General features: G+C 38.6%; 1 protein-coding gene across 1 annotated transcript; it reads left to right on the top strand.

Annotated features, from left to right (window-relative positions):
- The first annotated feature begins 5,655 nt into the window (after nt 1–5,655).
- LOC114474684 (uncharacterized) lies at nt 5,656–14,763 on the top strand. The gene is given in 5 exon segments (XM_074783825.1): nt 5,656–5,808; nt 13,851–13,947; nt 14,158–14,337; nt 14,420–14,561; nt 14,655–14,763. Coding segments are annotated over 5 exon segments (681 nt in total).
- The last annotated feature ends 1,095 nt before the right edge of the window (nt 14,764–15,858 follow it).

The following is a 15,858-nucleotide window of genomic DNA, read 5'->3' as shown; positions in this document are numbered from 1 at the left end:
ATAATTTTCTTTTTGAAATTCAATCACAGACCTAATAAAACCCCGATTATCTTGTGCTTACCAGTAATGTGATACTCTTCACAGGAACACAGCAAAGCAACTTTCTAGGCTTGTACTTTGTCAAATCATTCTGCATCCTGGCCTGGTTTAAAGAGATGAATGAATAAGATAAACCCAACACAATCTTGACACAATGACTGAAAGCGCTCCTCTGACAGGCATGGAGATGGTCTATTATTTCTGACAGTAAAAAAAAATATCACATTGATTTAGAACATGTATTAAAACATAGAAAAAGTATCTTTTCTCAAGATGGAAGGATGAATGGGGGCTTTACAACTATAATATAATATTTGTTCAATACATTTATATTAATTTATTTCTGATCTGTTCTTATTATTTGTGACAGTTTATCACACTAACACTAACATATTAGACCAAAATAATGTCACAATTTTTTCATTCTCTCTATTACTGCCATTTTTATAAGAAATACACATCTGCAGTGATCTCTACACACTGGCAGAAGGACAAGGGTAGATTTATTTGGTTTAAAAAAAAAAAAAAATCAATTCAAGGAAGACTAGAATAAAAACACATCTTTTGGAGAGGTTGGACAAGTCCGAAAGTAGAAAACTTGACTCAGTCCCGTAAAGCGTTTGTCCGCCGCCTCCAGATGACCGGTACTACTGGCTTATGGCATCTGACGAGCTGTTGAATAACTGTTATATATTTGCAGGGCTTGCGAGAACATTTGGTGAAGCTAGAGTGGATCTTTAGCTGAGAAAGCAGAGAAATTGAGCTCCACAATGAAAAGGAGAAAGAAAAACAGGGTCATATTCAAAGTGTTCTGTAACACATTGGCACAGCTGATTTAACTCTGCTGCACAATAGTAGCAATATATTACACCAACACATCAACACCAAAAAAGGCTTCTTGCCTTCTTTGTCCTTCCTTCCTGAACCCTTCACCACTTTTATTTCCCACTCACTCAGGTGTAACTTTTTTACATCGCTGTGGAACCGAGTACTGCTGAGATGTTGAAACCACACTAAGGGGTGGATTCACTAAAAGTTTAGGGGAATTAAAGCATGTGCAAATGTCACTCCACGCGCTAATAAGAGGTAAGTACCCCAGGAAATCAGGACTGCGTGTGTTCAACGTGTCACAATGCGACCACAATCCATTTAGTACGTTTTCCTGTGATGAATATGTAAAGTAGGCGGATCTCATAAGGGGCACAAAAAAATGGGAGGAGGAAATAAATTAATGCAGTGGGCCCAATGCAATTCATTAAGGGCTCTATTCTCCCATGTGCGTAACTCCAAGAAGCTGCGCAGCGGTGCTGTTTTTGGCTGTGTGCTATTCTCCCCCTGTACTTAAGTCAGTCACTACGCCCCTCCATCCCAGTTACGCACTGTGGGTGGAGCAGCCCTGAAATGTGGGTGTTCCCATTCAAATCAGGCTTTACGCACGTTCTCCGGTGTGCGTAAGTCCTTTTCCTCTGACACGCTTCTAACCCTGGAATAAGTTCAGCGCCCCGATAAGGTGAAACATTATATTGCGCCAGACATATGGACTTAGTTACATTTGAAGCCACACGGACTCGTGCGTCGGGCAGCAGCAGCTGTGATCACTCAGCTGCTGCTGCGCAATTGATTAAAACTCTGACAGACCCAGACTTCTGTCCACGTTGGTCACAGTGATTCAACTATTTTCATACTGTGTCCAACGTAAAGTCACAGTTTGATCCACTACAGAGTGAAACAAGCTGTCATATGCAAATGAGGATGGAACACAAACTGTTCCCACACATATTTTAATGAGGCTCAGGTCTCTTTAAACTATTCATAATTAAAACTGCGTATTATGGAAGCCAATAGTTCTGTTTCACTGCAAACATCCCTCTGTAATAAAGCAGGACGCTCTGCGGCCGTGTTATTTCCTCATATCTCCAGCGCATCTAACTTGGTCACACTTTACAGCAATGATGATGATCAAGGAGAGAGATTTTAACTGTGACTCAGACAGAATTTGGCCGATCCTCAGTCACACTGCAATAATCTGATCAAATCAACCTGTTATATATTTTTTTTTTTATCAATGAAGGCATTTCAAATTTAAAGTGAACTTGATCATTTTCACCGATTTCAATGACATTTACAAGCGTTGGGAAAACTCCATGTTCCGTGAATTCTAGAAACCCAGGGTTTCTTTGATAAAACCTGCCAGCGACCAGGTTTAGTTCAATGTTGCCATGGTAACACACTCAGAGAAGAACATACGTCGCATTTAGGAATGGGATACTCAGAGTTTCCCTCATTTGAGCCCGAACATACTTATACTTATATAGTTTGACCATAACCCACTTCATGGAATACCCCTCTGATAAATATCTCCACAGCTAATCTTACTTCTTAATTTCAGATCCTATTGTTTGTTTTGCGTCGTTCTGTTTGTCACGACATAGTGTTCATAGGAAATGTAGGATTAGTAAAACAAGCAGTGTTGCCAGATACACATTACATTTTAAAGTCTAAACACAAACAAAAACCCTCAAATTTCTTGGCGGAAAAAATGTCCCAATCTGGCAACAATGACTTTCAGCAGCCCTGCCGATTCAAACAGACGCAGCAGTGGTGTTTCATTCTTCACCACCTAAAATGGCTAGTAACTCTACAATGTTATCCGCCAAAGTTTATTTTACCCGCAATTGGTGGGTTGGCGGGCCTTAATTTAAAGCCCTGGAAACAAATGTCCTATTTTAACGCACTTCTCTTAAAGCTTTTCACCGATGGGGCTCAAAGTTGCTGGAGATCATCTAGAGAACTACTACTACTACAACAAATGTTGCATTGTGAATGAACGGTAATCGCAAGAAATGACAATTTTACTTCTGTATCAGTCAGAGGAAAGGCTGTGAATGACTACATTCTGACTAAGGCTGTCCCGATCCGATCACGTGATCAGAAATCGGGCCCGATCACGTGGTTTCAGACTCGATAGGAATCGGACGTTATTTCCCTATCAGGACTCGAATATATATGTATATTTATTATCATTATAGGGGTGGGCGGTATCCCGGTTCATACCAAATACCGGTATATATTTTCGTTATGATATACCTTTTTAATATACCACCGTACCAGCATTGATTACTCAACATTCGGAACGCTACGCTGCGCCGAGTCAGACAGGAGCCTTTTTAATGTTGCACTGTGAAGATAAACAGTAGCGCTCTAGTTACGGTGTTAATGATAAGAAAGCTCTGAAGCTGCAGAACTAGAGTAGAACATGATGACACAGAAGAACTTGTGTCAAAAAGAGGAGTCTGTCTGTTGTTTGGTCGACAGAACAAGTTAAATCAGAGCAGAGGTGGAGAGTTAGACCAAAGTTCATGAGGAGAGTAAGCATTAGAAGTGCAGTTCCTAAAAGCACAATACTGGCCTTACTTTACAGCACTATGGCACTTTTATTTTCTCATTTGTTAACATGCCTGTTGGGTATTTTAAGATGAGGCACTATTCATTTTTATATTAGACATTTTTATTTAATATTAATTAATCTTGCACTAAAGTCTATTGTAGTTTTTTTTTTTTTTTTAGATGTATTGCTTGATTGATCAAGCATCGTCACAGAAGTGCTCTGTTTAGAGTTGAATGTTAAAATAAGGTGAATAAAATGAATAAGGGACATCTTGGATCTGTTTTTTTTTTTTTTTGCTCTTCTGTATCTTTTTAATGTATTATAGAAGTATCAGATTGGGACTCGGTATCGGCCAATTCTCAAAATCAAAGGACTCAGACTCGGACTCGGGGGCAAAACAACCTGATTGGGACACCCCTAATTCTGACACCACATGCAGACTTAAATACATGTGTGGATTTTAAAGTCCTCACTCCTTTGGCTTTAGTTACAGGCAACAGGTGATTGACCTGATAGATGATAATCAGTGTTTGGAATAACGGCGTTTAACAACGACGTTAACGTTACTGAACGTTAAATGCGGTGCGTTACATGCATTGATTGAATAAACTGTTATCCGAAAGCACCCCTGGCTTCATACGCAGCTGTAGTGAGGAGGTGGGTTAAAAACAAGGTGAGTGATTATGATTGGCTAAGGCGGCGTCATGTTTCATGGTAGCCAAGCAGAGCCAGTGTTTTTACACGTGCCAGCACACACGCCACACACACACACCACTAGTGATTTGATGACGCAGCAGAAATGGCGTAATGGTGGAACAGTCTGATGAAAAGTTGGCATTTTTAAGGTGGCGATACAAACACTACTTTAAATTAATTGTGGTCAAAGACAAGAACGTGCATGTGAAGTGTTCATTATATCCAGGAGTGAAGACTTTGTCGACATTCGTTGTAAGCAACCCGAATTTAATGAAGCACCTCACAACGACACACGCATCTAAAAAACATAAAGCAACTTTTTTTTTTAACAGTAATGCAAATAGTTACTTTCCTTGGTAATTTGTTATTTTTTATTATAAATTAATCCAATTACTAACTCAGTTACCTTTTTGAACAAGTAGTGAGTAACTAAAACTAATTACTTTTTTAAAGTAATGTTTCCAAAACTGATATCAGCAGGCTCCCTGGCCACAGGTGTAAGGTGTACAAAATATAAAGCTGGGAGTGCCCACCTGGATTACAGATAGTATGTTTTAGAACAGGTGCTCTTCAAGGTCCTTTTAAGGCATAGCATTGAGTTGAAAATGAGATTAAAGGTCCGAGGTACTCTGTTAGTTAAGCCTTTTTATTACGCCAACGCGTTTTGACTCCTAGGAGTCTTCCTAGTGTATGTGTATGAAACACTGCAGGTGTAAAGTGTACTTTATTGTCCCCGTAGGGAAATATCTCCTCTGCAATTGACCCATCATTCAATGTCACTAGAGCCTCTGTCAGGAGCCTAACTCCTCACAGCAAGGCCCGGGCTGGACTGGGATTCAAAACCGCAACCTTCTTGCTGTGAAGCCTGCACAGGAAGCTTCACACAGAAAATGCATTATTATTTAGACAACAAATGGACCAATAAGGAAGGGGCATGATCATTTACTGGAGTCTGATTTCAGCTTTGAATTATATTATTACAAATCGGGGGAAAAACCCTTCCATCACACTGGAACTGATGACCTGGACAGCGCGGCACTGCTCTTTCTGCATCATCGACCCTCCCCTGCCATCCCCACCACACGCACGCCTTTTTGTAAACCACCCGGAGCAAATGCTGACCTGTTTGTATGCAATTAATGTGGACTTGCTCCTGAACTTGGTTGCATGTTTGTCCAGAAAACTTTGTGCAAGATGCGGCTGGGGTAGTTGGATCCTATCTGTGTCCTCTCCATGTACACTGTTTGTAAAGGGATTCAGTGTATTGGGTTTGGCCCGTATTATAACGCAATTGAAAAAATAATGATTGGACGATAGTCTAAAGGCAAATGTCATCTTCTTCTTAAACAAAATATGATAGCTATATTCTTAATGACTCCCATCACAACTCCAGCATTGTTCTTGGATGTGTTAGTACAACAACAAAAGTCATAAATATATCTAAGTTTTTATCTCAATAGTACATTTCTGTCTAAACAAATCAATAATAATGCATTGATAGTACAAAATTCACTAATATATTATGTCTCTGTATGAACTTGAGGCAGCGCATCGAAGGCGGCACAGCGAAGGCAGCGTGGCAAAGGCGGTCCAACAAAGGCGGCGCGGCTAAGGTGGCGCAATTTGGTGAAGGCAGCGCGGCAAAGCAAAGCAGCAAAGCAAAGCAGCAAAGTGGCGCGGTGAAGGTGAGGGCCATTTATTGCCGCTCGCGTCTATCGTTTATTGCCACTCGCGTCTATATTTCCTCTTTTTTAACTGCCACTTTACTTGAATTTGTGTGGCCCTTCCCAGGGGTGTCATTTCATGGAGTTTGGCAGGACAGTATAGTTTGGTGTTCAACGTGTAGTTTTTTTCAGGACTCGTTAGCACTACCTAGAGTTTTTTACTTTTCACTGGTTTGAACCAGCTGAATGGCATTCAGTAGGTTTATGCAGTGGACTGTGACTAGTAAAAATGTAATTTGGACCTATAACCTAAATTCAACAGGAAGTCTGCCATTTTGAATTTAGTGGGCCAAATTAAGCACTTTTTCTCAATTATTATTATTATTATTATTATTATTATTATTATTATTATTATTATTATTATTATTATTATCTTGTATCTGCCAAAATCATAAAAAAAATAAGTAATTTGTTAATCCATAAATAATTACATTATTACCCAACGCACACAGACATTATTGTTCCTCTGTCTCCAGGCTGTGACATTGAAAAAGAATAAATATTAACAAAAGAAACATTTTTTTTCAACAACAAAATGTTTTATTTAAATTACCAAAATGTCTAAATTGGACAGAACACTTCATTGAAATATTCATTTTTACACAGCTTTGTGTAAATAAACATTAGCCAATTATAAGATAAACAACAAACCATAATATAAGATTACACTTTATTAGTCCGACAATTGGAACATTTTGACATGATGGCAGTAATAAATAGATACAGATATGATGAAAAGATAAAAGTAGGAGAGTAACACAAGCACATGAACAATACGTAACATATGCACATGATTTCTTCTCTTCAGGTATCCTCAGTGGGTTAAAAACACACGCTAATAAATCAAAATTAAAATATAATACCCTTGTGTAGAACGTTACAGTGTCAGTCTGCTGAAGGATGTAAAAAATAATTTCAAAACAATGTTTAAAAGACCTCATGCACTGATTGTAATACAATGCTGTGATTGGGGAGTTTGAAGGATCCTTGTGACGGGTTTCAAATGAATGTGAATTTTTTAGTTCAAGCAAAGTATTGGCATACATTCTAAAAGGTTTTATCCCAACTTTAGCATTAAGCTAGATAGTCTTACTAAGACACTTCCCTTCATGCCATGTTTATAATGATAATAGAAATATTGTGTTTCAACAGTGTCGTCTTACAAAGTGAGAGGCGGTCATGGTAGAACATCCAATTGTTACAGCTATAAAGGATTACAGGCTGGCAAATAAAATACATATAAAAAAACTGATGGCAGCCATGTCAGACAATAAAAAAAAAACGTAATATGTTACAGGGAGGGGCTCTGTAATAAGTTATAAATGGATGACTGCAGTATTCTTGGCAGTTTTTCACACCTTCCACTCCGAGACTGAGGCACTTCACATTATCATGAGAGGTAAGATTCCAATGATGCAGCTATAAAAAAAGAAGCAAAATAAACTACCTAATGGCTGATGCTAAATGTCTAACCCATTTCCTCTGTCTAGCTGCTGTGTTGCTGTGTCTGCTCTATGCAACTTTGGTGCACACTATATACAATGGATGGAATGGACCCACCAATGCACCGTTCTACGAGTGGAATGGACCAACAGGCAAAACTTCAGAGACCGACTTTGGTACAGGTATGCGGTGAGGATGAAATCATTTGTTATTACTCATAATCTTTCGCTTGGGTTCATGATTCTTTGTGTACAGTGTGCAACCTAGATGACCGATCGTGTGGTTGCTGCTTGATGGTGCAAGAGGTGAACAGGATGAAAGTTTACTTTGACTCAACTATAAAAGCACTGGAAGAGGAAAGCACATAGTAAATCAAAGTATAGCTTCCATTGTTGGTAAGTACAACCCACCAGTCACTAAAAGAAGAAGTCTAATGATTAGCTGTGCACTACCATACATGCTAATATTTTTACATTTCTAGCCCAAAGAGTTGCGTTCTTCGCTTCTCTTCACAATGGGAATGGACTTCTGTGTAAGCCATGCGAAAATGAACACTGAATACAACTTTTTAATAATAGTTCTCCCTACTTCTGTGTGTTTAAAGAAAAGGTACATAACAGTTTATGGAAGCCATAGCGATGACACCAACCTTGAGTGCTGAGACAGTTGATAATCTTCTGGATGAGTTTAATACAAAAGTCTGTAATGTCATAAAAGTTGTGGCTCCAATCAAAACTAAGAGAAAACCAAGATAATGCAGAGTTGGAAATCTGATTGTAGAAGAGCTGAGCGTAAATAGAGATCAACAAAACTCCAAATTATTCTATAACTGTACAAAATAAGTCTGCGTAAATTCAATGATGGATGGTTCAAAGCGAGGCAGCAATACTTTTCTGAAATTATTGCTAAAAATGTCAACAACTCTTGCACAAAATTTTTTCTGTAATTGAAAAGCTCACAACCCCCCAGATCAGATAGCCCCTGAGTTACTGTCAACTGGAAAATACAATTCATTTACTGTATATTTCAATAAAAAATACAATCAATAAGGTCAAACATCAGATCAAAGCAGCAAAATAACAAAAAGCTTGAACAGCTTCAACCACTGAGGGATGATCAACTACAATGTTAGAGTTTATTACAGTGAACCCAAAAACAATAGAAGAAACTGTTCAGCAGCTAAATTCATCAACGTGTTGCCTTGATACAATACCCTCAAACTTCTTTAAAACTGTTCAGTCAATTGTCACTGATTTGTGTCAGATAATTAACTGCCCATTCCAATCAGGCACCGTACCAAAATCCCTGAAAGTAGCTGCTGTGAAACCTCTGTTAAAAAGAAAACACTGGATGCCTCTATAATGGCTAACTACATACCAATCAGGAAACTTCCATTTATAGCCAAGATCATTGAGAAGGTGGTCTTCAACCAACTGAGCCAATTCTTAACATTCAACAAAATATTTGATAAATTTCAGTCAGGCTTTTGTTCTCATCACAACACAGAAACTGCTCTTATCAAAGTGATCAAAGACATAAGGTTGAACACTGATTCAGGAAAAGTATCTGTTCTCATTCTATTGGATCTAAGTGCTGCATTTGACACTGTAGATCATACAATTTTATTGCACAGATTGCAAACATGGGTTGGACTAAATGGAAAAGTAATGCAATGGTTTAAGTCCTACTTGGAGGAGCGAAGTTATTTTGTAAGCATTGTAAACTTTGAATCTGACAGATTACCAATGTCCTGTGGGGTTCCTCAGGGCTTTGTTCTTGAACCCCTTCTGTTTAGTCTTGATATGCTTCCTCTAGGACAAATTTTACAATACTGTAATGTTGATTATCAGAGCAGATGACACACAACTTTATCTATCACTGAACCCAGATGACTATGGTCCCATAGAGGTGTTGTGTGACTGCTCAGAAAACCATCTAGAGAACAGGTTTGATTCAAACAAGTGTGTAAAACATCTGATACATCCTGGCCTCCATCTACAGCAGACGCAAAGAGAATAAGATTATATCTGAAGATCTAGGTCAGTTGATAGAACACTTCATCTATGCAGATGGTTACCAAAACCTGAACAACACTCAACAGGATGTCAGCATTCAACACAAGAAACTCCCAGCTATCGAAAGGCAGGCATACACTGTGCAATTTTTGGCCCATTTTGAGCTGATTTTTGACTCATGCGTCTATTTTTGGGATTGTGTGAGTCTCTACTAGCTTGTGTGTTGTGCATTGTGTAGTATAGATGAGGTCACAAGAAGCGATTAACACCTCACGATCAGCTCCCGATTAGCAATCGTATAGTCCTAAGGAAATCAAACATGTTTGAAATCCAGTCGCTCCTCGTGAACTCTTTGTGAGGGTATCTCACAGTTGAAGCAGTGCTGCGGACCGGCTTACCTTAAACTCTCACACTGTGTATGCGCGAACACCGCAGGACCGCTGTAAAATGACGGATTGCACTGCCCACGTCTGTCCAGCCAGCTCCTGGTTCATCACATTGTCTTTTCTTTTTTAAAGCTCTTTTTGCGGAGATTTGTGAGTGTCTCTCCACCTCCGGGTTCTTCGTCTTTGTCTGTTTAAATGGCAACACTTCAGAGTTCTTCTTCTTCTCCTAATTTGTACGTTGCATTTCCGGAAACAAGACCCTGACGTGTCGTGTATGAATGTACAGTGTGTGCAGTCAGATCGAGTCAGAGTGTTGGTCTGTATAGTGTGAGAACATGCATCATGAGCTGCGCACATTCGGGCTCTGCACATGAGTCGCATGGTTTGAGCTGGAGCTGAGTACAACGATTCAAAAAATGGCACAGTGTATCCCAGCCTTAACACAGGAAACTCAGGGAATGTTACTTCTACACTAACCAAACAAACAGCTGTTCCTGGACATGATTTTCCATTACTGATCCAAATACTTGTTGATTAGTAAGAAAGTTAAAGCAGTTGGAAAGACCAGCAACTCAGCCACAAAGTCATAGGCCAAGTAAAATGATAGAACATGATTAGTGGATGCTGAGAGGCAGAGAAATATCAGCGATCAACCATCTGCAGTATCGTTTGCAATGGAGCTCCAAATTTCAGATGGCCTTCAGAGAGAGAGCTTCTCATGGAATGGGTAATTCAGGTTAATGGTAAATGGATTTGATTTATATAGCGCTTTATAACCACTAAGTGGTTCATCAGCTCATTCACCCATTCACACTCACATTCACACACCAATGGGATAGAGCCATTGCATGTGCAAGTCAACCATTGGAAGCTACTTAGGGTTCAGTGTTTTGCCCAAGGATACTTCGACACATAGACAAATATGTCTATTCGTACATTTGCCGTACTGACAACCCCCGGTGCTATTGGTACATTTACCGAAGTAAACGTATGTAGAATCTTAGGGTTAGGGTTAGGTTTAGTCTTAGTCACGTGACCTAAACTGGCCAATGACTGACCTATCACGTGACCTAAACTGGCCAATGAGGTGCGCTGCGTACGGATAGAAAGATGGTGTATAGATACGGCAACCGTACGGATAGCCACTGCCGACATTTATAGCCCTGGAATCGAACCCCCAATCTTTTGAACAGAAGCAGACCCCTCTACCACCCAAGCCAAATTAAATTTAAATCCTAATTTATCTAATTTTAAAATGAAAATCAAATAACTACTAGTTTTTTGCTTTTGTAGATCTTTTTCTGAAAGAAAAATCCAATGACCAAAACATACACTTGCCCCCTGGTGTAAAGCATGCCAACATTTACCTCTCGAACTGACTTGCTTTCTGAAATTGTGCTTTCTCATCTGGAAAGCCAATGAACAGGTCTGAAATTGGTGGTTGCTAGGAAAACAGTACTTGTGCAGTTACATTGTGGCAAATTTAAAGTTTGGTGGAGGGTAGCTGAACGGTGGGGGGTTTCTGGAGTTGGCCGCTTAGTTCCGGTGAAACTAACTGCTAATGCTCCAGCATAACATGAGATTCTGGACAATTTTAGGCACCCATATTTGTGTCAACAGTTTGGGGATGGCCTAATCTTGTTCAAGCTTGACTGCCCACCAGTGCAAAAACCAAGTTTGGTGCAGAAGAACTTAACTGGCCTGCAGGGAGTCTCAAACTGAACCTGAGGAGGAGACAATAAACAAGGCTTCCAATAAAAGCAAAGTAATAATCACAAGCACTCATCCCTTAGTAGATTACATTTATTCTTATCTGAAGATCATCCACTTCTTTAATCTCTGTTTGGGAAGTAAGAGTCAGTTTTTTCCCCCTAGGCTTTCATAATGGACCAATAAACCTCTTTCCTATCTGAAGCTACTAAATCCTTAGTGACTTGAAGACTTCTGGATTTCATCATTTCTCTGCTGCAGACAGTCTCTTACAAAGACAAGTAATAGAATACTAACGTCTTAACAATAAGTATTATGAAAAGAGGGTGCAAACAGCTTAATGAGATCACTAAGCAAAGAAAACCATTAACTGAAAATGGTTGAAGTATCACTGTCACATGAGGTGGAGTTACTTTTAACATGAGGACAGTGAATGGTCTGACATAGAAGCTAAAGCCCACCACGTTTGTCAGTTTCACTCATTTATTAGTGCTTGACTTGCAGCGAGGACAGAAGAAGAGAAAGCCGTGAGTTTGATATTTTAATGCTTCATTTGAACGGCTTTTATATCAATGTATTAAAGATGTTGTCAGGTGCAATATTAGTCAAAATAGTTGTTAAAATGTTTCTTTGTTTTTTTGTTTTGTAGTCATAAAGGCATTATTACAAGTACCATTGTACAAGTATTGCTACCAAGTAGGTGTTATTTACACCAGTGTTTATTTATTATTTTTTTTCTGTTAGCGGAATTATACATCAAAAGTAAACAGATTTTGATAACATTTTATCCAAAGATAGACCATAAGCCATGGAAGATTCCATTACAGATAAATATAGTGAATCTGGATCAGTTTCAAAAATCCACAAAATCCGAAATTTCTCCTTATTGGCCAAATTTCAAAAAATCATAATTGAGTCTATATTTGACCGATCTTCATCAAGTTCCATTCAAATTGGTTCAGGAATGTGGATTTCACTGTGATTTAAAAAAAAAAAATGAATAAGGTGTACCCATACATTTAGACTTACTGTACGGTTATTAATGGGAAAAGAAATGTCTGTCTAGTCTTTAAAGTGTGAATGATAATGGTAACAGGATCAGAATCACTGCCAATATCAAGCAAAGAGGATATTTGGTACTAGATGGAGGTTTGCTCTCTCTGAGTGCTCTTGTTTTCCATAAGTTTACTTCTTTTTAGATTGAAGTTGAAACAAGGCTGCATGTAAAGATGTCCTAAGCACTTTAAATGAAAGTGTGTTAACCTTGTATTATTTATTTTCTTTCGATGCCTTGAGCTATTTTCTCAATGGTTAGCAATTGTTTTTTACAGTAAGTGTTGTATAGTTTATTGTTACACAGCTGAAAATAACACCTTTTTTTTTGCTGTAATTGAAGTGACATTGTAAAGACTGATATTTTGTCATCCTGTCGATCAAATGTCAATGAGCTTATTCAAGGATTGTTACATAACATTTGATCTCTAATACCTTAATTTTGTTAGTTAGATCAACTTCAATTAAGTCCAAATTTATAGAGCCAAGCTTTCAAACTACTTTGTCTTTGTGTGATGATAGAGATCTATTATTCACTATAGCTCAAAAACCACCACATACATATACAGAAGATTATATAAGCCCTGCTCGCCTCATAGCAAAACAACCCTGGACTAAAGTAGCAAAGGAGGTCATTATGTTTATTTATTTATTTATTCAGTTTATTTCCGACATGGTTACATTCACTTTTTTTGGAGACGAGAGAAGCAGTTTGCTTATCTAGGTCCCGTCCCCTGTTTTGTACATCGAAAATTTACATGGGTTTACATGTCTCTCTGGTCAAACATTCTTAGGTTGTTCTGAACAGCCCTTTTTGTGTAGGATTTATTCTCATCTGTCGTCAGTGTTGTCTTTTTTTATCTATTTTTTTATTCCTCCTCCTCTCTATTGTTGTTCGTGTCGGCCTTGTTCCCTGCTAGACGTTGTTTGCATTCCTCCAGTTTGAAGTTGTTCGAAAGGTTTTTCCCTTTTCATCCATGACGTCACCACTCGGGAATGTCTCTTTTGGACACACAAGTTTGCAGCTTGTTTTGTCTCTACATCAAGGTTATTCCAGCTGTTGTTAGTTCTATTGGCAGTGTTGTATTTTCCACTGTTATATTTAACCCTTTCTTGTATAAACACATTACTATGTCTTAGTTCATAAGCAAGGTAGTAATGTAATCCTTAATCACCCCACCACCTAGCAATTGAAATGAATAAATGCTAGGTTGCCGCTGTGTTATGTGCATCGTATATCTAGATATATTGTTTTTGGAAATTGTAATTGTGTAGCCATGTGTGAGAATGGATAAACAAATATTACATATTACAGAGTTAAACTCATTTATTCACATAGTTTTGAATAATCTGTCTTATTTCATTAAATTCGATGCTTCTTTCAACTGTTTTCCAGATGATTGCAAGTCCAGGTTTATTTCTGGGTTCCCTGTTTCTTTGCAGTCATGTGGAGGCGGATTCATCTTTCATTGCTGCTCTCAGGGAGGCTGCATGTACGACAAACTAATGGTCACATTTCTGCATTCCAAAATGATCAGTCATTTAATGTTATGTATAACTCCATTAGATATATTGTGTAATCCCTTATTAAATGAATATAATGTAAATTGAACTATTCATATAGTCTGCCTCACATGCTGAAATGAACCAAGATCCAGTGTCGAACCCTTGTCTCTTGTCTGTTTGTCCGAATCTCATCACAGTGCAATGGAAAGGACCTGTCACCTGCAACACCTGGGACTGAAACTGTGCCTTCAACCTCCAGCGTGGCTGCTGCTGTGCAGCCAATGACGTGTACCAACTAGAAGATGAAACCTTTGCAAGGATTATGGATTTGAGGCACTACGTTAGCTCTTTGCACTCCAGAGTAAGGGCCTTGACAGGTACAGACTGAGAATATCCAAACCAAGCAGTATATAATCTGTCATTTGTGGTGCTAAAAAACTTTTGTGCTTATCTCCCCAGATAGTACCAAGATTGCTTTCAAGGCTACTATGAACCACAATATTGCTTCTTCAATGAAATGTTTTGGTCCTTTTAACATCAACGTGCCGCTACCTTTTACTGAAGTCACCCTCAATCATGGTGATGGATATAACCCCTCCTTGGGTAAAGAACACACAAACACCACTATATTTATCCATACTGTATATAAATAAACACCATCATGTACAACCACTAACTTTGATTTTGTCGTTCCGGGTATCTTCACAGCTCCTTGTGCGGGTGTTTATGTTTTTTCTTTCACCATCTACTCATTTGTGGAGGCGAACCAGCCCCTCTACCATAAAGTGAGCAAACCATCCTGAAACTAAACTCAGGAAATGTTCGTAAAGGATAGCAGACTAGTTAAGGAATGCTGATGAGACTTTTGGAAGAGGGGATTGAAAAAGGCCTGTACTTTTGTATTGCCCTTTTTTTTAGTTTTTTTAGTCTTTTAGTCTTTTTCTATTATTGCACTTTATCTGACGTGAGATGCCATGACAGTAGGATTCCCCACTGCGGGATCAGTAAAGCTATCTATCTATTTATAGAGCTATCTATCAATGTAAGAAGAAAAAAGAATGTGAATGAATAATTATAATGAAATCTACAATATTTTTTTTAAAGAATTATCTTTTTCTTTAGTTTTTTCCCATCAATTGAAAAATGGTAACGGAATGAGTTTTTTCTGTTCATCGTATTGCTTTCTCCATGCTTCAACCCATTTAATTTTTGTGAGTACATCATTATTAGGCCTAGCTAGATGACGATCCACTTCACAGCAGGGATTCTAAACCTTGGGAGGGGGTCGCCAGATTCCTTCAATAAACCAAGAACAACAAATTTAACCGATTTTTGCTCTTTTAATTTTTTTTTTTGCATTTTTCTGCAACGACACCAAACTTGCCACATTTCAACCTATTTTGATCACTTTTTCTTGCCATATTTTTGCTTATTTTAATGCATTTTTGCCACATTACTCCCATTTCTGCCACTTCTCATCAAATTGCAATGCCATTTCTGCACATTTTTCCACTTTCAACACATTTTCAGCACTTTTCCACCACTTTTCCCTCCTAATGTTACATATGGTGACTCATTATTGTCACTCTTAACCTCTTTTCACCATATTTCACGCTTATTTACTACATTCAAGATCACATCACTGTTCTTCAATGTTCATGACTGCGTGTGAACACTGTGATGGCAGGTTTCTTTGGGACTTGAATGATGCTGTGGCTTTTGAAGCAGGAGGGTACTTCACACAGCTCCAGTGATGTGTTGAAGATCCGTGTGAAGGTGGGGGCCAGCTGCTCAGCACAGGCTTTCAGGCAGGAGGGAGACACTCCGTCTGGTCCTGGAGCCTTTTTGATCTTTTGTTTCTTGAACAACTGGCACACATCTCTTTCATTGATCCTCAG

Source organism: Gouania willdenowi, chromosome 13 (genome assembly GCF_900634775.1).
Source record: "Gouania willdenowi chromosome 13, fGouWil2.1, whole genome shotgun sequence".
NCBI classification, from domain to species: domain Eukaryota; kingdom Metazoa; phylum Chordata; class Actinopteri; order Blenniiformes; family Gobiesocidae; genus Gouania; species Gouania willdenowi.
Note: the sequence above shows the minus strand (reverse complement) of the source record. Positions and strands in the feature narration are given on the sequence as shown.